Source organism: Patiria miniata, unplaced genomic scaffold (assembly GCF_015706575.1).
Source record: "Patiria miniata isolate m_02_andy unplaced genomic scaffold, ASM1570657v1 HiC_scaffold_22, whole genome shotgun sequence".
Classification (NCBI taxonomy): Eukaryota; Metazoa; Echinodermata; class Asteroidea; order Valvatida; family Asterinidae; genus Patiria; species Patiria miniata.
In genome coordinates, this window is record NW_024037061.1 from 11,689,773 (window position 1) to 11,717,269 (window position 27,497).

The 27,497-nt window shown below is 41.7% G+C and overlaps 1 protein-coding gene across 1 annotated transcript; it reads left to right on the forward strand.

Annotated features, from left to right (window-relative positions):
* LOC119730069 (protein phosphatase Slingshot homolog 2-like) lies at positions 1 to 26,914 on the forward strand (the record flags this gene model as incomplete). The annotated part of the gene is made up of 16 exons (XM_038202854.1): positions 1 to 50; positions 5,209 to 5,288; positions 9,893 to 9,963; positions 11,827 to 12,008; positions 13,604 to 13,633; positions 15,295 to 15,360; positions 16,593 to 16,790; positions 18,295 to 18,400; positions 18,645 to 18,773; positions 19,456 to 19,502; positions 20,224 to 20,370; positions 20,928 to 20,988; positions 21,720 to 21,859; positions 22,238 to 24,240; positions 24,779 to 24,973; positions 25,899 to 26,914. Coding segments are annotated over 16 exons (4,107 nt in total), but the record flags the coding sequence as incomplete, so codon positions are not given.
* Positions 26,915 to 27,497: the final 583 nt, after the last annotated feature.

Consider the following 27,497-nt stretch of genomic DNA (forward strand, 5'->3'; position numbering starts at 1 on the left):
TTCTCATTTCAGGATGAATGTGACAATGAAGAAAGAGTCAAGAAACAATGGTGAGTAAATTTCTGCTGATAAAACCAATTCAAACTAGAGTTTCGCGTTTGTTGAGTTACAAACGCAGAGTGGTCGGGCGGACAGCCGTTTCATTATACACTGCCCTGTTAAGTTAGGAATATATGTTTATGTAGAAAAAAAGGATCACGAAATTAAATCCATTCAAGTACAATCAATGTTTCAAAAAAGGTATCTTTAACAGTGTGATAAATTTCAGTAAACATTCTATGTGCACAAAAAGTTATTTCTGGTTTGATGACGTCATCAGTCAAAAATGGTTAGTGAATACTGATAAAGTTCGGAGAGGATAATTTTTCATTGTAAAGTTAAAATAATGTATGAAAATATGGGAAATATAATTGTTTGTAATAATAACACCTAACTTCCGGTTTGATGACGTATTGATAACACCTAACTTCCGGTTTGATGACGTCACAGCATTAGAGATCCAAAGGTGAACATTGTAATGGATATCATTCTTTGGACTTCCAAGGTATGACAGGGATCAAATGATAGAATTAAATAAAAACTATGATCTTTTTCAAATTCTCCTTAAAGTAACTTCCGGTCTGATGACGTCATGAATTTGAAACCTTGCCAAGTTATCTGTGGTTAATCAGAGAATGTCAAGGGGCAATTTGGTAAAATTTGGAAGGATGGTTTTACAATTAAAGAAGAGAAACTCTATTTGATGTGCCGATAGGGGGCGCCCTTTCGGATAATGACGTCATCACACTGTTTTTTGGGTCTTGCATTCCTCACTAAACACTTTCATAATATATATGTCTGTAGTAAAATGCTTCCGCTTTTGAGTTATATTAAGTTTTTATTGCACTTCCGGTAACACCGGAAGTAAAGGTCAAGCGGTTTTGCGTCCGGGAACACGAAATGTTTCTCACGACATAGTCTACAACCTCACGAAAAAACGAACACGATACTCTATTTAGTTCAAAAGATATAACGCAAACTATTTTGTCAAAATTTGCCCTTAAATCGGTTGTAATTTGATACCTGATGACGTCATGATGACGTAACAAAATGGATAACATCTTCGTAACGTGGGTGTGTTCAACATTGGTAAAAATTGCTGAGTCTACATGTAGATCGGCTTGTGCATAATGGATATCGTTTGGCAGTGTCCACAGATGGATGTTAATATTCCTGTGATGCACTGCAAAAAATGCCTCTCATGCGAGTGGGACGAATTGTGAAAGGCTTCCATTCCCACGTTTCACTGTCCGCTTACTTTTTAACTACCAAATTATTTTGAAATACCTTACTGGACTGTTAGTGAATGACAGTCTAAAGCATCCTGTAAAATCATGGCGTCTGGTATACTGTCATTTTCAAGAAAAGTGGTGTTTTTCGTATCAATTTCCAACGCTGGTCGGCCGACCAGGGCCGACCAGCGTTGGAAAAACTGGCTTTTTTTTCAAATGCTGGCCCCAATTGACCATATTTAGTTAGTCCACATTTGTTTACAATCGATTACACATCTATGAACGGGTATTACAAGCCAGCTAGACTGTTTCCCTGACCTTACAATTCCCAACTTCTATAAATTGCTCTGTTTCATCTTAAATGAAGTCAGGGAACCAGACTACAGGAAAACGATTATTTTCTTGGTTTTTATAGCATCTGCGAACCCAAAACGTCACAAAAGTCAGTGTAATATAAATGTTTGATATATTACCAACCCCCGAAATCCATCCATTTCTGAAAATTACAGCAAAAGCAAATGATGTGATTCCCTTTAAGGCTAGCAAGCGTGATGTGACCCCGTTGTTCATGATTCTGTTCTGATAGTATGACAGTAGTGGCAAGAGTTACACAATGTACATGTACTAGGCCTATACAAAAACTAATTGGATCCTACTCTAGTGATCCTAAACCCTGTAATTCCAAGCCGAACCTAGAACCAGTCACCGAAGAAATTGAGCAAAACACATTCCACACACCCCAACAAACAAAAGCCTGAATCCTGCAAAGCGTGCCACCGGTCCCCCACCCAGCATCGGTACCTTTTGTTCACCCCAAATGCCACGAGATCTCTCCCCTGATAATGCCACGAGTTGTTCCCCCTTGTTCGTATTTAGGGCCCACTTCCCTTATTCCACCCATAATTGGACATGCATCATGTGAGATAGGATGTTTTCACTGAGTGTTACTAGGACGGGGTTACAAAACAGCCCCCCTTACTTTGCCGTTCAATTAGGAGCATCCTGTGTTAATGAGTCGGCAGTGATTTACGTTAGTTTTCGTGATGTCATCGGGTGTACTTTTTGAATGCCACTGCAGAACTTTCTGAAGAGTTTGGGTGGAGCATTCACAGTGAAGTTGTTGAGCAACATGTCACAAACGTGCAAGTTTAGGTGGCTTTAATTTACTATTGATGAGTTCATGTCTGGGTGGTTTTGTTCTTGATATAACTTCAAGCATGGTGTTAATATTGGATTTTATTTGGAGACGCCTGTTGGTTTTATAGCAGAATGGTGTTGAAGATACCAGTGTGGTAAGTTTACATAACTGCATGGGTATGATGTACAGCATATAGGCTGTTTTCACACAATATTGATGTGGGCATTACATTCACTGTGTGGACTTCCGAACAAAAGATAGTTTCCAGATACGTTGTGTGGACTTGCCCACGTCCACACAAGGTTTCCCCCTCTCTGGAAAACAAATTTACAGGCATTTTTGGGTTAGGTTTATGTGTCGCAAAATGAAAAGAAACACTCAAGGGAATCATAGTAAAAAAAATGGGTTGAAAGAGTTTTCACAGTGTGAGTAAAATGATTTTTTTCGTAGGTTTTTCTCGACAACACGAAAACAAAGGAATGTCCACACTACCGTAGGCTGTATGTAACGTACATGTAAACATGTATGTGGATACGTATATCGATGAATTGATAGTTGAGGCAGGAAATTCAACTGATTGAAAATGTTAGATTATAATTTCCCTATTGAAGGTTAGCTTGTACATATTGATACATGTACAGTGTACTGGTACATGTACTAGTATGTATGTATGTACATGTATGTCGACCATGTACATGTACATGTACATTTGTTTAGTGTGAAGCTTGCGAGAGATTTCAAGTCGAAAGAATGCGATGATATGAAATATTGGAGATGATCTATACTAGAAGTTGCGTGGCTAAAGCTAGCAGTATGTACACTGTACATGTAATGTAAACACTGCGCTCTCGCAAATACGAGACCTCTCCTATACATGCTGTTCACCACTGTCATAGTTGTTCTGCCATTTCTGTAATGCATCATCTGACCGCTGTATGACCCATCGGTTTATATGCTTTCCCATCAAGCGTTGATGGTGTAGGTTGCTTCCTGGCGTGACAATTTATATTCCGTTGCCGATACTGTACGGCCAAGTTCCTGCCTGTTTTATGGTCACATTATCTGTCATGATAACATTTTCTTGTTTTGTGTTACTTGAGAGAGCCCGGCTTTATATCCTGATCAAATTTCAAGTACCATTGTAAACAGGATAAAAGCGGGGGGTGGCTCCTAGCTTTGATGGTACCAGTTCATTTGTTTCTCCTCAAATGATCGAACTTTGAGATTATATGGGTGAGCAAAACTGAAAATACTTCATGGACTCAACATTCAAAAATACAACTTTGTCATAATGCTGGGTCAAGGTACATGTTCATTTAACATACTGTAGAAAAAAAATCCTTCAATGTGGACGGGATGAAAGTTCTCAACTGATTATATTTTGGGTTTCCCCAGATTACTTTTCTGGAATTTTGACATTCGATAACACTGTATTACATGTACTTAGTGGTAATGTACACATGTGTACGTGAAGAGACACGACTTATATGGAGTGACTAAAATAAACACTGCCTGATTATATATTTTAATAAAGAATCTTTCATTTGTATTGGAATATATTGATTTATTGTTAATTAAAGTACATATTTAAATGAGTTATTTATTAACCCTCCCTCTCTGGCTGGCAATTTCAACAAGGCCAGCCCAGCAGTCAAAATAAACCAAGTGATGTTTTTTTTACAGTTGAGTGTTCCCTGCCTTCATGAAGCAGGATAGACCTTCTGTGATTGTTATGAAACCTGATAAACCAGTAGCTATGCTTTGACTGTGTGAGATTGATAAGCCAGCTGTGCCCACCAGTCACCCGCTTTTGTCTGTTGATGGAATTTGACTAGTCACAGTGCCTATTGAAATATGATCTGACTGTTGGTGACTAGCTTTTGTAAAAGGCATGTAAGGTGAACAGGATTGAATATTTGACTGTCTGTGACTGATCAAAAAAAAAGAAAAAAATGAAGGGTTAGGCCCCCCCAAAAAATAAGTCGGTCTCTGGTCAGCGCGCGCGTCGATTTTAATCATGCGTTTCGATCTTTTTTTTCCCAAAATGTTCCGCAGTAGCTCCAACAGCGCCCTCTATTTCCGCACCTCCTCAATTTTTTTTACCAAAGAGCACCAAGGAATGGGAAATTGCACCAAGGCAAATGATCAAAAGCACCAAGGCAAATTATGGAGGACACCAATGTACATGAGGACACCAAAAAAGCAAAATAGTACCCACCTTGTCTGTACAATCCAAAAAAAAAAAAATCCGCGTGGCCGCGTCAATTCCGAAACTTTGGTCTGACCAGAGACCGAATATTTTTTTTTTGGCCTTAAAGTGCCATTAATAGTATCCCTCCTATGCAAACATACATTCTGTGCCAAGTTGTCCTTTTAGTCATAATCAATCAAGTGACTGTTTTCAACAGTTAAGAGCTCCCAGTCTACCATGTACACGTACATGTACAGTGTAAAGCAGGATTGACTGGCTGTGACTGGTTTTTAAATGTAATTTGTTACAGCTGTGCTGTGACTGTACCGGTAGCTGTGCCATCAGTTTCCTGCTTTTGTCTGTTTACTGAATTTGACTAGTCAGAGTGCTTGCTTGAAATATGATCTGACTGTTTGTGACTGGCCTGTGTAAAAGACATGGCAGGGCAAGTGGGTGGAGTTTTTGACTGTCTGTGACTGTTTAAATTGTAGGAGGGTTAATATGCTATTTGAAGGTCGATTTTGACATGTTTTACATATTGGCATTGATTGATTTTACATCACAAGATATAATTTGGTAATTGTTTCTTCTTCTTTTGTGTGACACAGTGAAAGTTTCTTTGCGGTGAAGGGAGCTGCATTGGTCCTTCCCAGGAGCAATGAGTCCAGACCCATCAAGAAAAACCCCAGTAAGTCGGCAAAATTATGCACTTTTTTTAAAGAAAGGAAAATACCGGTAGAACCGAAACTAAAAACAAAAAAAAACACATGTTCAAGTGGTACTCGTCTATTACATAAACTTAAATGCATATGTTCATATTGACTTAAGCAACTCTCTACATAGCTGTATGAATTTGTGGTTCCTATTTATGATATGAGAGTCATACCGGTACAACGGGTTCGCCCTTAACATTTTTTCACTAGCCAGCTGGACTAGTGAAACAGACTCTTATCTAGTCCGCGGGCTTTTTTACTAGTCCGCAATAACATTTTAAACTTTTGCTCCAGAATGTCAAAAGCAATGTTATTTACAACAATTTTGACTCGCCAGGTGGATTACCGTACTTAGGGAGTGGTTTTGACTAGTCCGCTATGATTTTACTCGCATTTGGCGAGCGGACTACCGCTAAGGTTGAACCTTGCACAATTTTTACTGGTTCCATGCATTGGGCCAGCATAACATCCTTTCTGTACTTACCTGACTGACTGACTGACTGACTTGACTGATTGTCACTTGTGAATTTAGAAGAGAGTCAGGCAGTGCTGTTGTATAGGATTACTGCGACATCGTATTGCCAATGAATGGGTTAAATCTGGCCCATTGTGTAGACCACATGCATGAAAAGATTGTCCAATGAATAGCCACTCTGAATCCATTGAATAGAATTTTGTGTGCTCTGACTTAGACTGGTCCCGGACCAGTTATTACTTGGCTTGCCTAGTCTTGTTACATGTCTAGTCTTGTTACATGCCTAGTCTTGTTACATGCTTAGCCTTGTTACATGCCTAATCTTGTTACAAGCCTAGTCTTGTTACATGTACGTTACATGTACGTTACAAACATTTGATGATTCTAAAAATGTGGTCCCTTTTTAAAGTTTTATTTTGTTTCATTATCAAATGTCTGGTCGGAGAAGATTTCGTTGTTTCCACTTTTTCAACTTAACAATCAGTGCCCCACAATAACGATAACCCTGTTATTGTTTCATGATGTGCCAGCTTGTACCGTTCAAAGGAAATGCACACCCATATCATGCCTAGTGGGTTCACTGTGTCAATATTTTGGATAAATATTTAGACGTTGCTTTCATCTTGGCAATTAAACAGGAAACCGATCCAACCTTGTAGCAAATCAATTTTCTCTTTGATCCACGCATGTTTGTAATCCACACTTAACTCACAAAGTTTGTGGGAATTAATTTCATTGTACACGTAAGTAATTAAAATAACATAAACCTATTAATTCAAGAAAGTTCACACGGCTTAACTGTGTTATTTATTTCTTCATTAAGCATGGTACAAACTACAAAGAGCACATTCCTTTCAAGATCAAAATGTGTCAAATTACTTTGCATATTTTTGTGTGCATGTTTTTAAGACTACATACATATGTACAGACACAACCGTCTAATTTTAGCATCTCCTGCTGCGATTCATGAAATCAGCCTCGTTAATTTTATTAATGCCTATTGGGTTATCCAGGACAGGAGAAATATCCCGACAGCGCCCGTATGTATTGACGTAGAGGTATTGAACTATCTGCCATGTAGGGCACGCATGCGGGTGACGATATTCATACATTTGTGTGCAAAGCGTAGGAGTGAAAGTCAGTCACAAGAACCGCGCTCCCACACAGCTGGTGTAAAGCAGTGATGACGAAGGCTCAGGAATTCCTAGAGGCCGTTATCGGGAGTGGGGATATAATCTTAAATTGGATCAGCCTTGCTTAAGAAACATGTGAGGGGTTGTGTGAGTTGGTTGTTGTGACTGCGTCATATTCTCCCCGAGACTTAATCTGTTTGAGTCGGGGCCAGATTTGATTAGGTGATTAACGGCTGATGGGGGAAAGGGAAGTGTAAGGCATGGCGTCATCATGGGATAGGATGATGCAATTTGTGTTTCATAAAGTTGAAATTGGCCACAAAATAGACTCAAAATATAGAGTGGCGAACTGTTGTAGTAGCATGTACTATGCAGAGGGCGACACTAAAACTGCTTGAACAATATGAACTACATACATGTAGCATAGGGGTGTGCATTTACGGGTGGTACGGGAACGGGGTACCCAATTGGAAAAAACAACAACACGGGTACCTTGGTACCCATTAAAGAAACCCAACGCCAAGATTCAAATCTCAGAAATTGCTGTTCTGATTATTCATAAAGGTCCACATGATAACACTTCTATATTGGTGTGTCAATGTAGCAAGATACAAGTGTGTACAGTGAACTTTATTATAGTACCCGACCGCTGATGTCGGCTTAGTACCCGACTGCTGATATAGCTTTACAGTGTAAACTGCAACTTTCGCAAGCGTCACAAATGTGAAATACGTGTATGTTTTGTGTTCCCATGCACATGAGCCGGGTTTTCATTTTGAAAATTACCCACAAATGACATTTAAAGCCTTTCTTTTTCATTGTCTGAGAAACTAAATTTGTAAAGTTGGTTACTGGTACCTGATCCCATAATCTGGAACCGGTTCCCGACATCAGCGGTCGGGTACTCAGGTTCCTGGTTCCAATGCACAACCCTTGTTTAGCACAATAATTTTTTGAGCTGTCTTTAATCTGTACATAAGTTCACTGATTTCACTTTACAATTGCTCTTAAATGGTAAACCAGTAGAAAGCGTCTCATGTACACGTATGTAATTTCATCCTCTGCGATGTATTGATCTTCATTGCAGAGTGGGAATAATGTACAGACCTCATCTTCAATTGCATTTTTTTTTTTTTTGCGATGTCCCCAAACCAATGTGAACTGTTCTGTTGTTTTCGACTTGTAAGGATGCGATATGTTCAGAATCAAATTTGCTAATATGTGAGACATTAATTCTGGCAAAGAGATACAGAACCTGGGCAGAGGACTACATGAGGATTTGCTGGTATTGGGAAAGAGAATAAAATTCTCTTGAGAGTATCTTTGTTGCACTTCAATCGGACATTCCGTTGACAAGTTACATGTATGGCTGTTTAAAGTTTGCATTTATCGATATGCCAACAAATTTAAATACTCAGAAAAGGCCTTTAAAGTTCAAGTTTTGTAGTCTTTAAAATGAAAGATGCCAATTGTTTTCCCTTGTCTGTGTAGAAGATAGACAAATATAGCATGAATCAAGAATTCTGAAAATAAAAAAAAGCCAACAATTTAAAACTATACATATTTTTAAAAACATTTTTTGTCAACTCCAGCCTGTGCCCAGTTCCATCTCAAACTGGTTTTAAACAAGACGCAACCTGGCGACATGTACTGGTAGGGTGTAGCCAAATGAGCTGGTGCATTTTCTCCCTTGAGGCTTGAAGACTAGATTTTTGTAGTATTCCTAAGATTTGCATGTCATAAATAACATCCCTGTAACACAACCAGACCTGTAATCTTTCCAACTTAACAATTGGAACAGCTAGCAGGTCAGTTCAAAAGGACTGAACAAACACACCCCTCTCTGCATTATCATACAACAGTCACAGCACAAAGACACTCTCAAGTGCTGAATGCTGGGCTTCTAAGTGGTTTCTTTTATGAGGCTGCAATCAGGTGTCAAAAGGGTCAGTCTGAGTTATGGATGGTGCTAAAATGCAGAAAAATATTTTTTTTTATAACATTTTTTTGTTGGTGTCCTGGGGCCTGTAAATTCAGTTCAAGAAAAAATGTCATATAGTATGAGTATACAGTGTTTAAACGTCGGTAAAGGGCAAACCCTAATTTGATTTATATCACCCCGACGCAAAAATTCCATCTTATAATAACATATTCAAATTGACTATATTACTGGAAATAAAAAGGAAATGACATTTAAGCCTGACGATGATGAAAAAAAGTTTATCAATGTACATGTATTATAAAAGAAAGCTACACAAATGGAGAATAAACAGTGTACACATTAATCCTTCCTCTCTGGCTGGCAATTTCAACAAAGCCAGCTTAGCAGTCAAAACAAATCAAGTGACTGTTTCTAACAGTTGCGTGCTCTCTGACCTTTTGAAGCAGGATTGACTGGCTGTGATTGTTATGATGCCTGATACAGCTATGCTTTGACTGTAGGAGATTGATAAGCCAGCTGTGCCTACCAGTCACCTGCTTTTGTCTGTTGATGGAATTTGACTAGTCACGGTGCCTACAAGAAATATGATCTGACTGTTGGCGACTAGCCTGTGTAAAAGGCATGGCAGGGCAACAGGATTGACTTTTTGACTGTCTGTGACTGATCAAACAAAAGGAGGGTTCAATAATGGGTTTTTTTGGTCACCCAGGCATGACTGGTGTATGGGACTCCCCTACTTTACAATAAGCCTTTTCGGAGTTCCAACTGCGCGCATTCGTAACCTGTGACAGCGCACATTGTTTGTCTCAAATGCCCTTTGACAGTACCCACAATGCACAAACAGCCTTTTTGTAAAGTCAGTGGCGCGATGATGTCAAAGGCCATTTGAGACAAACAATGCGCGTTGTCACGGGTTACGAATGCGCAGTTGGAACTCCGAAAAGGCTTATTCACGTTCGACTTTGTTTCATAGCTTTATTGTGATTCATACTCTGACAACATTGAATTTGAATTTGTTTATTTCCTTAGTTGTTGGGGAGTTATCAGACCACATTCAGAGCATGTTTCTGCTTCTTAGGCATGAAGATCGGATGACCCTGGTAAGTCATTGAAAATGAAATAGACATTTATTTCACTCTCTGTCTGTGATTACAATGTATATGTACATGTACCGGTACACACATCATACATGTACATGTAGTCTATAATCTGGCATGATATATTAATTTGTAACATGTACCGGTACATGTACACACATGTATAACCTTTTATAGTAAATCGTGACGTACTAAACAGGACTCCCGATGCAGCGTAGTATAAACGAGTCCTGTTTAGTACGTCACGATTTACTATGTTTTGTTTGCTGCCCCCAACGACGACTTTTACACAAATTGCACGTTCAGGTCGAATCAGGACCTGAAAAACAGCCCTCAAAAGTACGTTTTGTACTCATTTCATGCCAGACACAATAGTCGTTTTTACTTCATCACACCTTAGGCTACATATACCCGAAAAATGACGGAAATGTCTTCGAGCATTCCACAACCTCTTTAATGGTGAATGGTGGATCATGTTGTCATGGGACAAATACTTGGTCACCTCATGGATGAGCTATACATGCATGATCCCCTCTTAATCCTATAACGTCATTCACGTCATGGGATGCTTGCAACGTGATCTATTGGCACAAGGATCAGGTGTACTTTCTTCCCTTCCTGATATTGAAACCCCCCCCCCCACCCATTACTATGAGGCCTCATTAGACAAATTTCCTGCCATTTGGAAACTCTTGCCAAGACCCTGTCATAGCCTTATTACTGAAGCACGCTATTCATATTTTGTTGTAAAGATTGACTCATTTCTCAGAAAAATCAACTCTGTGTAAACAACAGAATATGACTGTACATATTTTGCCACTTGAAGCTTTTAATTTAAAAAGGTATGAATCATTGTTAATTTAAGTTTGAGAAAAATGCATGTTTTACATTAGATGCACGTTTTACATTAGATGCACATTGAAATATATATACAGACTTCTACATTTTAGTGACTTTTTCCAGTTCTATGAAAATTCTTCGTTTCAGAATGCAAGAAAACTTAAGCTAATACTGTGTAGACTTTAAACTTAACTACCCTAACTATGCCACAATTCAAAAATTTGTTTTGGATGATTTTAATGGATTGATCAGGCAGTACAGTCCACTAACTGTTGCTTGACATTGGTGTCAATGACTCAGTTATTGTTTAACAGTTTGAAGCCCAAAGCAATGTCCCTCAGAGTGAAATGTACATTTAGGGTTAAAGAAAGGAAAAATGGCTAGAAATAGAACTTTGTAAATTTTCACCCATTTTATCTGCTGGTAGTTACAACATCACATTATAAGTATGACCCCAAAAAGTGTCCGTCTGACTTGTTTTGAAATAACTACAACATTTTGAGGTCAATTTCGTAAAAGTTTAATTGTGCAGATACTCCTAAGCCTTGGCCTCAACCCCTATGAGTTTCATTTAATTTCAGTTACACATCACTACACAATTGTCTAATGTCAATTGATCACAACAACATTTTTGGACCCTGTGACCAAGTTCCATGCCTTATTCAATTCAATTAAAACAGTCAGACGGGCACTTTTTTGGGGACATACTGAAGTACCGGTATGAAACATACAATTCTTCTTCTTCTTCATTCATTCATTGTCATGATGACTTGATGAGTTGGGCCCAACTGTCCCTGTCGAGCATAGTGTTGGAAAGAGATGGACCACTCAGACCAGTTTCTAGCTCCATGGATGTTTTCAGGGTCATGTTTGGACGACCTTTTCGTCGAGGGGCTTCTTTCGTCGAGCATATACAATTATAGTACATGTAGATCAGCAAGGCTCATTTTCTTGTTGCAAAATACCGGTATTTTACTCATTTGTAAGATATCATTTCTCTTTCAATTTCTTTTCTTTTCTCCAAAGGCGGTCCGATTGGAAAGCGTGTACGATGAGCGTGTCCGTTACATCATCCTGGTATCCTGCAACGGTGTGCAGGACACGGAGGAGAGCGTCATCCTAGGGGTTGATATCATGTCCAACAGCGCCACCATTGGCCTGGTCTTGCCAATCTGGTGCGAGACCACTACACAACTGGATGGGGACGGGTACGTGATGCGTTGTCAGTTGATTATTAGCTGGTACAGGTGCTGCCATGTTACGCATGGGCTACATGCAGAAGTACCAGCATAATGGTGAAAATGCCTCGCAGTAATTCCATGACAATTTTCCGCATTTTTACATTTCATAAAGTCAGCTATATCTAGGGGTTTATTCCATTATGAACAGTTTAAAAGGTTTAGAGGGATAGACAAAGGAGAAAATTGACAGATGGTTCTGTATAAACATTGATTTTAGAGAGTTGATGAGTACATAAAAAATGCTGTTTAAAATGGTCACTTGATATATTTTGCCTGCCCGGTTGGCTTTGTTGAATTTGCCAGCCAGAGAGGGAGCATTATTTAAGAACCGTTTGTAGACATACGTACATTTTTTTCCCCATTTTAATCTGTGCAAACCTTTAAAGATCTCTTTAATTAACCCTGAACACCCCAACCCTTCAAAATCAAACTGCACGTTTTGTTGGAAATCTGTTGGAGTGAGTACTGCACTAGTAAACTGATTATGCTTTACATGGGGTCAGGCATATACCACCATAATTAGAGTCCAACAGTTTGGGTGTTGAGTTTACCGTATGGTGTTGGATTTTGCAAGAGTGAGGATGAGGAAGGATCCCAGTAAATCACTCATCAAGGGGGTTAGGGTTAAAGAAATACCGGTACGTGGTCACATGCAACGACCGACTGAAATGACTCTTCACCGAGTTATGAAAACACCAACTTTCTTTATCGCGTTCCCAGCATCCTCTCTCGCCTGCACTTCCTTCCTGCTTGACACACAGAGACTCCCAAAACAAAGTCAGTTGAAAACAGAATCGTTGACATGAGACTCGTCTATCCACACAGGCCGGATATCATGAGAGGATTGTTGTTAAGCTGTTATGTACCTGAGTGCATTGCACTCACTTTTCTCTACACTTTCACATTCGACTCGGTCGAAAGTCTGTTATGTTAGGTTCTCAGTTTTCAAGGGAATGGATTTTTAATACTTTTTTTTTTACATGACCACAAGGGGAATTGAAAATGAAAAGTATGTTGTACTTGTTCAAGGGGATTGAGAAGGATTTTGATACACGGTGTCACGGTACGTTTGCTGAAAAATGCAACAGTGGATAGCCTCAGACAAATGGCAGCAATTTGTGCTGAAAAATTCAGTATACAATGTGCATTTTTGTATCTTTTTCCCCTAAAACATCGAATTAACAGAATTTCAAGTGTCATCAATTGATGTAGATACATGTAAATACACTGTACCGTGTATGTTGGTGACTTACAATTTATTGAATTACGATATTAGAGAACTGGAGAAAATGAAAAAAAGTGTGATTAAAGAATAAAAACAGTCATTTTCCCTGGCCATTATGGATTATACATGTACAGTATGATGATACATAATAAGCCTCTGTACTGAAGACAGTACACTTTTAATGGCACACTTTTCTGTGGGGCTACGAAACCGTCGCCCCACCAGGCTCCCATAGAAAAGCACACGTGTAAACAAAGTGTGACGTCATCAGTACAGAGGGCTTATTGTACAGTGTGGGATCAAGGTTGTGAATGAATCTGTGTTGATCTCATTGCAGTGGCTTCAACCTCTCTGCTGAGAAATACACGTAAATATACATTTTGCTGGTCTTTTCTAACCCAACCTCGTTCCCCATGGGTACGATCTTGCTGCGCCATGTTGTTTCCCATCATGCCTTGCGCGATCTTGACCCCTGGAATTGTGTAATTTAAATATGACACATTATAATTAGGCTGCAGTTTATCCGTTTTATGTGCCGACGCCAACTTTAAAATGTTAAAAGTTGTGATTTTGAAGAATCAATACTTTCAAACATAACGTTTGGACGTGGCGTTATTTAGCAAAGATTTGTATGAAATGTACGTACCCCAGTTTGCCTTTACAACCGCAGATACTGGTACAGGTTTTTTTAGCGAAAAACGAGGCTGCCATAATCCATATCGTACAGGCATCGCGACTTTTGAATAACAATTTTTTTTTCGTACGTGACGTTACGTGCAAAGCACATGAGCGCATTATGGGCGTGCCCGGCATGCAATCTTCGAAATGCGCGCGCAGTACGCTGTGAATAGCCAATCAGCGTCATTTACGTCATCATTACGGCCAGGGGTTAGCGTAAGGAACGCGCACGCGCCCATGGAGTCGAGACTGTTTCTAACCCTTTTTAACCCTCCTACTGATAAACCTGCCACTAACCGTCAACACAATCTATCCACTTCCTCTCCCATAGCTTTGTACAGGCTGGTCACCAACTGTCCGATTCTCATGGATTAAACCACATAACTGTCAAAACCTGCTGAAGGGTTTGATAGATAGGGTGGCCTTGAATACTGCTACAACTTGCGTAGCAGCCATCTTAGAGGGCAACGTTTTTGTTTTGCTGGGCTATGCATGCATGAACCTTTTTATTTGCATTTGTACTGAGTTTCTATATTAATTCCATCATTGACAGGCACTCACCAGAGATTACCCACCGTATCTATCAATGTCCGTCAAGGCATGGTACCCTCAGTTAACAAAACCACCACAGCCTGTCAATTGTACCAATATGACGCCAGTTTACAGACCTGTTAAAACCTGTCACCTGATAGATTTTGACGGATAGGGTAACTCTCCTCATGTTGTCACAAAGAGGGAGGGTTCAAATTAGCAGAATTACATTTCAGTTGCTACAATTTCAAGTGTCACCTACATGTTTGTAGATAAATTTACATGTATATTATCTTTAAGCAAACTTGTATCCTCGATCCTGATTGGTCGGTCCATTGCATCAACAGTGAGATATTATACCGTATCGCACGGTCCATATTGCACTCCGTGTATTGCGCTATTCCAAGATGCGAGCAAGATTCCAGCTGCATGCGCTTAATCGCTAAAAAGTTCGTGTAAAGTGTGTTAGTTCCAACACATACGGGTACGTGCACTTTACCGTGCGTTTAGTTTGCTTGAAGATAAATTCGTTATCGCGCTCGTGAGACACGGAAAATGTGGAGCCATTGTGTGGTCCGTGGTCCCACATACCATGAGGCTGAACTCGTACTACACTATTCCGTGTTCCACTCACGTTTGCGGGTTTGGCGACTTACAATTTAAGTGAATAACAATTGGGAGCTAGAGAGAACATGGAGATACAAAAAAGTAATGTGTTATGAAGTGACAGTCACTTTCCCTGGCCATTATGGTTTATGGTATATAATTGTACAGTTTGGGATCAAAGTTGTGAATGAATCTGTGTTTGTCTCATTACAGTGGCTTCAACCTTTGTTCCAAGAATCGCACCAACACATTCAAACCAGTCTCCGTTCAGGCTCTGTGGTAAGTGTCCGTGTCACACAAAAATGAAACACAACACATCACCAATCATTACATTCACGATGTTTATATTTAGAATGTAAACTGCACAGCAGAAATGCTGGTAGATGCTTTTGGTGTTTTAGCATTTATAAGTCTCTCAAGAGCTGCTAGGCATAGTCCAACCAAAGTGTCATTGAAGGCATATGGGCTACCTGCGCCAACAAGTGAGGGCGCGTTTTTACCACTTTTGAGAGCTCCGTGGACGGGACACACAGCGTGAGCGTACTGTACTGTACTGGTTGGCGCACGAAGTACGCACGACATCCTGAATGTGCTAAAGCTATAGCCACCACATCTTCGCGTGAGCGTCAGGCGGCATCGGCGAGTGAATACGTTCGATTTTAACTTGCGAAGGTCTCCCAGACTAATCCCTGCCCCCAATAACTTTGGATTATTGGAAATACGCAGTGAATGGACCGGGAACCAGTCTAGGTCTTCCCAACCTCTCCTTTTGTGGCCGTTGAAGGGGTACTTGTGCACGGAGCCCATAGGATCATTTGCAAACACTCAAAAGCAAAACTGCCAAAATAGTAAGACAAATCCCCCGTGATTGTAAGTAAATAATAGCATGAACAACCTGTGAAATTTTTGAGCCTGGTATACTGTCATTCTCAAGAAAAGGTGAATTTTGTATCAGTACTAGCAATGCTTAGGACCTAACCATTGCTGAGAACAAACAGTTTTCTCAAACACTTTTTGACCCGGGAGGGGGGGGGGGACGGGCTATTGGATCATTTCCCCCCCCCCCCCACTTTTTGTTTGAGAAACCCCAAAAAGGCGGATTTGAGGTAAATTGTGAAGCAAACTGTAATGTAATATTGCTGAAAAAGGGAAAATTAGTACAAAAGCTCTAAATGTGCCGTTTTGATGTAAGATTAAGGGGCGTAAGTATACATAAGATGTACATCTGTATCATGAACAGCGCCACCTAGTGTCATGTGGTGTCCAGCAAGCCAAGCCGTATGGTACCTGCAAACGTAATTTTTGTAGTACTTTGTAGTATATGGTACTTTACTTCCAATGAACTCTTAGGGGGTTAGGGTTAATGCAAATTGTATAAAAAATTCTGCCACTGGAGGTGAGGAGTACAATTAAAATAAACCATTCACAATAATAATATTCTTGAGGTAAAAATTGAAATAGAACCACGCTAAAATAAGTAGCAAGCACCAACAAAATCCAACTCTTTTCAGGTCGGCAATGCAAGCCATCCACTCAGCCATCTCCACAGCCCAGACCTACAACTATTTCCCCGGTGGTCTGAATCTGACCTGGATTGGCTACTATGAGTCCCGCATCAACTCCAGTCCCTCACGGATCAAGGAGTGGCAACTCATGCCGGAGCTAGAGGTCACCAAGCCCCACGCCTTCACTCCTACCTACTCGGAAGAGTGAGTGTCAGTTTGTATCATACAACCCTTGAGTAAATCCCCGTCATCTAATTGGTGGGTTATTGATCTCGTGTCATTGAATTATTCGTTCCAACATGTGGCGCGGCCGCACGGTAAAAAAAAATAGAGTAAAATTTCTTTTCCATGTTAAATGGAAGTTCCATTGCACGGAAGTTCCATTGCGCAGTCACACTATTGGGTGCTCTGACCAATCAGATGACGAGGATTTATTCAGGTGTTGTAAAAAACAAATAATGAATGTTTCACGTTCGTGCAATGGTTAGAATGATTTCATGAGGTGACAGATGGAATGTTCCATTCCTTGAGGCGACATTCCATCTGTCACCCCACAAAATTATTCTTACCATTGCACTCATCGACATTCATTAGTTGCATACTATTGGGGTTTTTTCCTACATGAGTGTTACATTATAGACTTATTTGGCAATATTAAGTAGGAGCCATCACTGAGGTAGAACCATGCTTGCGCGCAGGCCATGAGCATTGACTAAATGCTCCTTTGACCTATTGGGCTAGAAAAATGTGCACTCACCTTGGCTTGAATAGGCTTTCAAGTAGTCCTATAGATCATTATCATGTTGCGGCCATCTTGATTATTTTCCCATTCAAATCAACGTAACCAAAGCGAGGCTGGAAGGAAAAATAGTCTGGTTCCTTTTTGCACAAAAAACCAAATCATTCAGTACTGTTATTGGATACAGGGAACATGACTGGAATAGTGGCAGCATGATAAAGGTCTATTTTCCTAAGTTGTCTACCTTGCTCCTACTTTTCCAACTTTTTTCTTGAAATTCATACTTTTTCCGTATTTTTTCCTACCTTCTTGTCCCGCTACTCCGAAAAATGAAATCTCATTGAATATTTGTCATAACAATGTTACACACTGTCATATGTAAATCACACATTAATGGGCTTGGGCACAAGAGTACTGCAACTGTACTTCCAAGAGCTTATTTACTTATTTTATTTCTGTCTGGTAATGTAACCAAGGATTCCTCAAAAGTGCCCTAGGCACTGCATCTTGAAAGCCTGAAGCAACCCGTAGAAAGAAGACAATGAGAAGAATTTACAGTTTTAGAGGTGGGAGGAAAAGCCCAGAGTAATATTCTGAGGAAACACCCATGGAATCAGGTACGGACTGAAAACCCAATCCACATGTTGGCCCAGGTGGGATTCGAACCCGGGCCACAGTGGTGGACGGCAAGGAAAGTACCGCTACGCCAACCCGACTCCCCTTAATTGAGGATGGAACTTAGTTTAGATGGAACAAAGCTGAGTTGAGGATGGAACACAAGTATTTGGGAAACTCCCCTAGTCTCGGTGTGTTGAGGTTGAACAAAGTGGCCATGTCATATCAAGTTTGCAGTCCTTGGGAGATTATCCTGTAGACGTTGGACTGTTCAGTGTGGAGTGTTTTGACCCAATTTCAAGTTCAGGTCAGGACAGCTAGAGAAATAAACCGACTGTATGTCTTCTGTCACAGAGGCCATTACTATCCCAGTGACCGTGAGCTGACAGAGCAGCTCATCTTCTTGAAGATCAAAGACATCATGGCATCGGCAGACTTGGACTCTATCACAAGCAGGGAGGTAGGTGGCTTAGGCTACGGGAAAAACAAAAGAACAAACAAACACAGCAAACAAAAGAGAATGTACCTGCTGTTTAATCAAAAACCCAAAATAGTTCTTGCTTCATAGACAGTTTAACTTGTATAATGTTTGTGTGATTTCAAATGAATGAAAATTGAAGCCAGAAGACAACGTGGCTTTGTCACAATAATTCTTGCAATCAGTCAAACAAATCTTTTGTTTTACACCCCCTGTCTGAACCAAGGTGCGAGTGAGGATTGAGAATGATCTAGGGAAGAGCTTGAAGGAATACAGACACTACCTGGACGAGCAGTTGATCACCTACATGAGGCAGATGGATTCCGCCTCTCTCATCTTTGATCACATCTACTTGGTGAGTAAAAACTCATTTGGTTCTTCATAACTGACCTAAGGATCCCACTTGCTTTAGTTTAATCCTAACTCCCTAGGCATTTTTAGGGCACGTGTGGTTCAGCAGTGGAACACAGGATTCATGATCGTGAGGTTGTGGGTTCGAGCCCCGCCGTGGCCATGCGTGTTGTGCCCTTGAGTAAGGCGCTTTACCTCAATTACTCCTCTCAACCCAGGTGTTAAATGGGTACCGGCATTATTCAATGCTGCGAAGGTAACAGACTCGCTGTGGAGGAGGTGTGGCGATTCCCCCACAGCAGGCATTTTTGCTAGGATGCAACCTCAATTCTGCAAAATCCTCCAACTCTCCAAAAGCCACCATGTAAAAATTGCATGCAGCTTCAATCCTCCAAAATCCGCCGTTATTTAGTCCTCCAAAATCCTCCCTTATTTCTTGAATGTGGTCCTTGGAGGGGTGACCACTGCCTCAATCCTGCAAAATCCTCCAGCAATCACTGTCAATATGGTGAGATAAAGCCAGTGACATCCTGGAGCAATGCGGAGGATTCAAGTATAATCGAGGCCTAAATGTATGCACGGCTGAGCATAAACAACACAAGGTCTGGCCCGAGACCTTGATGCAGTGCATCCTCCATAATCAGCCACACATTTTTCCAATAGCCTTGCTTTTCTTTGTTTCACAGGGGTCTGAGTGGAACGCATCCCACTTAGAGGAACTGGAAGCAAACGGGTAAGAATCATACCTTTCATTCCCAGGTCTCTGTGAACTTTGACCAGGACTTTTGTTTGTACACATGCACACCTGGGAATTACTGCTGAGCTTTTCATGTCTTAAACTGTTGCATAAAAGTGAAGAGTAATCATTTCACCCCAAATTGTAAGTTTAGGGCCGCGTAACACAAGGCAATTTACAGGCACCTTGTTCAAGGCAGTCTCCAGAAAACGATAATTTGAACTACCGATAATGTTCTGAGGGTTTCCATTTACTGTTGGAAAGATGCTAACCATTCTTCCAAGGGTTCCATTATTACTTGGGGTGCATTTGGGTGCCTCCAAGTTGCCTGCAAATAATTGCCTCGTGTCACTTGGCCCTAAGACAACACTGGTTAAATTTTCAACTTACAAGAGCTAGTGAACAGCACACTTAACCAGTTCATGCCGGGATTATTTTGACGAGAATGGAACGAGGAGAGAGATTACTTTTCACTCAACCTCAAGCCAGGCGGGTTGAAGCCATCACCCTTGGGCAGCACACTCATATTTCCGGCCTCGCTCGCTGCGGGTTGTTGACAGATATTTCTGGCCTCGGTCCCTGCGTGTTTATCTGCCATCCGTTCCGAATACCGCAAAACGTTTGCGTGTATACACGGCCTCCGGCACAGACAAAGCAACCGAGAAAAAAAAGTGACATTGTGTTATAAAAACTGTTTATCTGTGTTTCAATTCTGTAGTGTTGGCTACGTTCTGAATGTAACTATGGAGATTGACAATTTCTACCCGAATCGTTTCATCTATCACAATGTGCGATTGTATGACATTGAGAGCTCTGAACTGTTGAAGTACTGGGACGAAACCTACAAATTCCTCTCAAAGGCAAAGTGAGTGCAGTAACTATGGCAACTAGAAGCAATATGATCTATGGGTTTACATGACTGGTTTAAAAACACCAAAAGTATTATGGGAAAAACCAAAAGTATTATGGCTGTGACCTGGCAATTTTTGACAACTTCTGAGACAGAAATCTCTCTTGTTGGTGATAAACTGGACATGCACCACAATTGCATCAGACCTATATCATTATATTAACAGAAGTATATTGTAAAAACAGAACGTAAACTAAAATTTGCCTATTAACCCTAACGATCCCCAACCAGCCAAACTCCAACACAGGGTTTGTTGGAATCTGTTAGGATGAGTACTGCACGAGTAAACTGACTGTGCTTTACATGGGATTAGGCATACCACACATAAACAGAGTCCAACTGTTTACGTGGTTGCACAGTTTACCATATGGTGTTGGGATTTGCAAGGATGAGGAAGATTCCTAGTAAGTCACCCTAGGGAGTTAGGATTGATAATGAAATGGAAACAATTGAGATCCACACTTAAAAATGCTTTTCTTAGCATTGTATTTTCTTTTTCCTCTTCCTAACAGAGAAAAAGGTTCCAAGGCTCTGGTCCATTGCAAGATGGGAATCAGTCGCTCTGCTGCCACCGTAAGTCTGTTGTCTCTCATAAAAAAAAACAGTCAAATACCCACATTGGTGGGGAAAAAAGTTTCCTAAGTTATCATTTTTGACACAGTGTGTGCGTGTGATACAATAAGATTTTTCTGGGGAGATGTGGAAAAATTCCAAGACAAGAATTTAGTCTGAGTAAACTTTCATTGAGGCAAGTCCCTAGATTTGGACGTACATTTCAGACACTTGAATGAGCTGCTGTTGGAAAAGTGAATGTGATACATCACTTAATAATGTGGCATCTAATGAGTAGAAAACAATTACAGACCAAACTATGGTACCACCACCTTAACGACCTTGTACATGTGACCAGACGTACGTTGGATTTTACGGAATTGCCCATTGGTTATGTTTGTTCGCTTGTTACAAATACTGTGTAAATGTCAAGTGCTATTGCATTGCACAACCTTTCCACCAACAACTAAGTAGTGTCTTGAAATCAGCCCCTAGGCCAAGTTTCACCGAGTCAATAAGCAGAATATTTACGTACAGCAAATTCACTTACGAAGCAAAAATGAGCCGAGAACCAATCGTAAGCAATAGACATCACATGCCATCTTAGCTGGTAGCCTGCATTTTTAGATAGCAAAACATTTCTGCCCAGAGCAACATTTTATGCTCCAAAAGATCCAAGCAAAGGGTCCCATGGTCATATCATCCAGTAACCAGTTTCAGCGATCTCGTTACTTCTACCGGCTACATTTCAGGTGATTGCCTATGCAATGAAGGAGTACAACTGGCCCTTGGAGAAAGCCAGGAGCTTCGTGGCCAGAAAGCGCAAGTGTGTGAATCCAAACACGGGCTTCCTGCAGCAGCTTCAGGTCTACGAAGGAATGCTGGATGCCAGGTAATAGCCACATTCCCCAAATGATCAGTTCCAAGGAGAAAGTGTTCTGTTTCCATAATGTAAGTTTGGATGTCACAATTGTGTGACTGCTTGGGAAGGGGTGTTGTTCTACTGTGTAATTGTGCTTGAGGACTTAAGAACAGTACCCCTATTTGAAATCCCACCATATTTGTATCAAGGTACTTACAAGTCGGGTCACCGTCATAGTTCTTTTGTATGGCTAATCATTTGGACTTGTACTGTGTCCTCTGATGACCGGATTATAACTCTGAATCCAGCTTTCATTGTGTCCCTTGCAGAGCACTTTTCTTGGCGTATTGCAGTAACCTTTGTTAGTTACCATTGTTGTTTTATTGTGCTTGGCCCTTTTCCCTGTAGTCGACAGAGACACAATAAGCTGTGGAGAAGCAAGTCGGAGAGCTCCCTAGCCAGCTCGGCAGAATGCAGCCAAGAAACCATCGAGTCCACCTCAAGCACCGAAGACTTACCCGATGCAGCCTCTAAGACATTGGAAACAACTCACCAAGGGAGTACTGTGCAGACTGCGGCACTCTCGCTGGGTCTTGCACCGCAGTTGGGCCACAACAGACGCCGATCTTGGTCCCCGAAGGATTCGGTGGCAGAAGCGCACTTCCCAAGCAACACTCAAGGCAAATCGGTCCACGAGAAGGCCGGCCGCCTGAGCACCAGTCCTGCCGACATTGATTTCATGGTGCTAGATGACGACTGTCAGGACATTCAGATCATTGTACCAGAAATGCTCACCCCAACGAGTCCCACTCTGAGCGTGCCCACAGAGCCACTCCTTATTGGCCGTACTGAATATGAGCTGCCCGCAGCACCTGTGCTTGAAGATGTACAGATGGACACTCAACCAGAAGATACTCAAATGGAATCTCTAATGCTTGGACAAGTTGTGACAGAGGATGTTTTGGCAGTTGGGGAATCCCCAAGTGGCTTCAAAGAGGGAATACCTGAAATGACCAGCACCCCGAGCCAACCTGAACAAGCTGAAGAGATGGAGGTATCGCCTCCTAGTGAAGTTGCCGATATCAGCCTGAAAGAAGGACTGAATACAAACAACAACAGTGCTACTGGCTTAAGCTCCTCACATACCGACGATATCCCACCGGTTGAAGGAACGGTCAAGCTAAGAGTTACGTCCTTTGAAAACAATCACCTGGTCCCCGATGATGAGAAGGTCGAGGTGAAAAGCGAAGAGGAAATCGTCAGTACTGTGGATGTTGTGTTTTTGGAGCCGGAGATGCCTGTCAGCTCCGGAACTGTGCAGAAACAGAAACAGGACATCGAGGAGAGACTCAAAGCCAAAGCTGCCGAGAAAGGTAGCCCTCCGTTGACCAGATCAGGAAAGGTTTCCCCAGACACCACCACACTACCCACCAGTGATAGTACTACCTGTGAGATTGATGACCCTGATACTACTCATCAGCCGAAACTTGCCGAATCTCAGGATTGTGAAAAGCCAGAGATAGATGCCTGTAACATTTCATCCCCCCAGCCCCCAGCTGTCAGCCTGCTTCAAGAATCGACCACCACCGCAAGCCCAACGCTGCAAGCCCTTGAAAAGGGGCGCGTGAAAAAGATTACTGAGCAACTTCTATCTCAGAAGAGTCCCGTTAACGATAGCGAAGATGATGAGGAGCTCCTGTCATTGGCAGAGAAGAGAAAAAGCCAGAGCATTGAGATTGGGAGCCCACCGTCCGATTCTCCAACTAAACAGCTGCTGCAACCCTCCAAGTCTTCCTCAGTTACTTCCAGGTGCTCTCTGGTTGTTGAGACAACTGGAGCAATCTCCCAGAGCCCTGCTCCCCAGGAGGACAAGTCAGTCAAGGACACCACGTCACAAGAATGTATGGCATCTCAGGAACCCACGAGCGGAAGCCCTTCCAAGGAAGCCTTCATAAAAACGTACTTCGGGGAGGATATTCCGCTGGAGCCAGGAACAGTGAAACGGCAGACCATAGATTTTGAGCAGCTCTCCTCTCATGGTCAACAGGAGGAGTCAGAACCAAAGAAAGAAGCAGCGAGTAAGAAAGAAGTGGAAGAGACTGCACCGGAAGTGACTGACGCGGCACAGGAAGAGATGGTCGTCATCATCCGGGACAGCACCACAAATGGGAAGAGGAAGTTTGAAGAAGTCGGAAGCCAGAACAAGCATGCCAGGGTGGATCAGAAAGAGCAACCAACCAAAGACACAGCTGAGGAGTTGGAGACAGAGACAAAGATGGAAGAGGAGACTCAAGAGGAAATGAAGATTAACTCCGCCTACGCCCAGGAGGGCATCTCATCCTGGAAGGTTGGGGATGTCCGCAAACACACCCAGCAGTTTGAGGGATGGTCATCGTCCACAGAGGCCACAGGTAGATATCCATAATTGAAACCAACTTCCATGAAGCTTTTGAAAGGTTGTGCTCCATTTTATGCCCGAACCTTAACAAATTAGTGAAGTAAAATGAGGGCACTTTTGAAGCTAAAATTAAGGCCTGTTGAGGTTTTGATCAATGTTAATCCCATCTCCCACACACCTTCCAACATAAAGCTACAACTTTGCAGACAAACTAGTGTAAAACAGAAGGGCACTTGACAAGTGGAAATTAACTCTTTCGCACCTGTCATGTGTATTTCAATGTGTACATTCACCTGTAAAACCACAGGTGCTCGAGCAGTTTTCAAACGCTACAGGAATTAAAAGGCAGGGCGGTTTGGGGCGGTGCTGTGACTAAAGGGTTAAGGCCCTGATGAGATGATTTTGACCACTGTTAATCACTTTCCCCGCACCCCTTTCACCAGAAAAGTGTGAAATTGCACGAGGAAAACATGATTGGAGTTAAGATGTTAGCCAACCCTCAGCTTTGTCGTCGGCCACATTTGAGAATTTTACTTCATTGTTTCCCCCAGACCAGTCCACCAAGCCTCCTAGCCCGATCACAATCGAGGACACAACTGAATCCAAAATGATTTCCGGGGAGAGCATCTCGCTGAGAGAGTCAGTGGCAGAGAAGGCTCCTCCAGTGTCGTCAGACTCAGGTTCGTCAGAAGAGGAGGAAACCTCCCCGGGGCTAGCCCAAGTAGATGAGGGTGTAGACCGTGGTAGTGAGTAGAGCATTCACTTTATGTCATTGTGTGTATGTAGTCAGGCTTATCTGACATGTTGGACATGAGTAAAGGAAGTGGAGAGTTACAAATTGTTTTTGTATATGTGAATCCGTCTGCCGATATTTTATGCGATTTTTTGACTACTACACTCTTTAACACACAATTTACGAACAAAAGTTTCAGTAAATATGCTGTGGTTAACACAATTGTACGGGGAGTAAGGCCTAGTGGTTAGTCTTCGAGACTTGTGATGAAAAGGTCAGGGGTTTCATCCGGGTGCTGGCCAAAATCTATGTCCTTGGGCAAGCCACTTCACCCCACCTGCCTCTCTCCACCGAGGAGTATAAATGGATGCCGGCATTAGCTGGGGAGTAACCTGCGATGGACTGGCATCCCATCCAGGGGGAATAGAAATACTCTCAGTCGTTTCATGCCACTAAAACTGGAAATAAACGCCGGCCTGATGGGCCATATTGGCTTTGACAGACCTTACTACTTACTAATACAAGTATAATGGAAAATACAGTTGAAATGATTATCTCGTTGCAGATGGAATGAAACAAACTGTTAAACCACTAGGCCTATTAATTTTGGCCAAAGACCGTATCTACCTTCGCATCATCATAATCAAATAAAATGAGACGTGAAAATAATTTTTCTTCTCCAAAGATCTCAAAACAAAATACAGACCTCATTGACCTATTCTGGCAGTCTGGACCTTTGATATAATTGTGAATTTTCCCCCAAGTCCTTTTGACTTGAGATTCACAAGCAACAACAGAAAGCCTGACTACATGCAACATAGATGATTCACCAGGTAGTCTTCATTACATTTTGTTGACCTACATTCTTCTAACCGCGCTGATAACTTTCCAGGAGTGTACTTTCATTTGTTTTACCTTTTTAATTATTTTTTTTACAGAAAACGCAGGTGAGAAGGAGAAATTAAATGTGGAGAGTATCGGAGAGCGAATTGCCAAACTTGATCTCAACCTAAGACGCACCAACTCCATTGCGCGCTTGTCCAACGAGAGAGGCTCCCCCGTGGTCATGCGGCGCAGCGATTTCACCCGTCCAGTCAGCATCCGTGGCAACCGCCTGCGCTCGGACTCCGGCACGCGCTCCCTGGAATCCTCTCCAGAGAACCAGTCTCAGCTGGCTAAAGGGGATCTGACGGTGGACGAGAGGCGTAGGAGTGCCCACGCCCGACTGGTCACACCACAAAAGGACACGGTGCCGCTGCAGTTTTACCTGGAAGAACCGTCATCGGTGGAGATACGCAGCCTCAGCAGTGCCTCAGCTTCTGACGAACCGGTGACATCGACTGCGACAGGCACTGGCAACAGTGCTTCGGGAAAGACCAGCGACAGCGCTGCGAAACCAACCAGCTTTGAAAAGGCCCCAGCAACTAAGGATTGCGAGTCACCCCAAGCCAGCAGGAAAAAGCAGCAGCATGGCAAGACCCACCCCTTGTCTAAGCTAAGCCCCACCCCCGCGAAGCACCCCTTTTATGGCACGTCGTAATACTCTGTGTGAAACTCTCAGGTGCTGGGTCTGTGTGTTTTTGTGTGTGTGATAGCTGTGACGTTCTGTGTGGTTTGTGTCAGTCTCAATGTCCAAGAAATCCAAGTGTCTGAAAAAGATAACAGCGTAATGTGCAGTGTGTGGTCTTGAAAGTTGTGTTGAATTGATATACAAGTTTTGGCACAGATATGTTTCTGATCGGATCTTGGGATGACCTTTTACAGTGCTTCAGATCTAATACATTAGTCATCCGCCTTTTGTTTAAAAAGGCAACCTTTGTAGAACATTTACACGTTGTGTACATTTCTGTCCACAAAAGTGCTAACGGAGCTAATAGAATTATTTGAGGTTTGTGTACATGTACATATCACTCATATTTCTGTACGTAAATAAAGCTATAAGTTATTTTGTGAATAATAGTAGTTGCACTTTTCCTTTGCCTCAAGTAGCATCAACTCATTTTCGAAATTTGCCTAAAAATACTTTTATTTTGTAACTGAGAAGTATATATTTAAAGGAATACTTTTTTTCTGCTAGAGGAGTTGTAAAAAGAAGTTCTGTATAGACTGTGTATAAATGAAAGATGACTAATATTGTCTGCAATGAGAGTTATACAGGGCGAGTAAAAAAATGTCCCTTTGGTTTCCACTTGTCTCCCACAAAAACTAGAAATATTGACGAATTGTTTTCTTTGGCCAACATTCGGTCTGGTTATTGACCACAGTCAGTAAAAGTTTCACCGATATTCAGCCGTGCATGAAAAGGAGACAGGCCTTACATTGTGACTACCCCAAAACCCTACCAATACAATATGTCCTAATATTTTGAAGGGGATATTTCACGTTATTTAATGGCCAGCACACTGCAAGACACAACATAAGTAAATAAATAAATAAAATAACATTTCAAAGTAGCCATGACAAGGCCACAGTTTACTGCTGTCCAAAGGGCCTTAATGGTCAGAATGTTTATGAAACAGGTAGGGTACAAGACACGA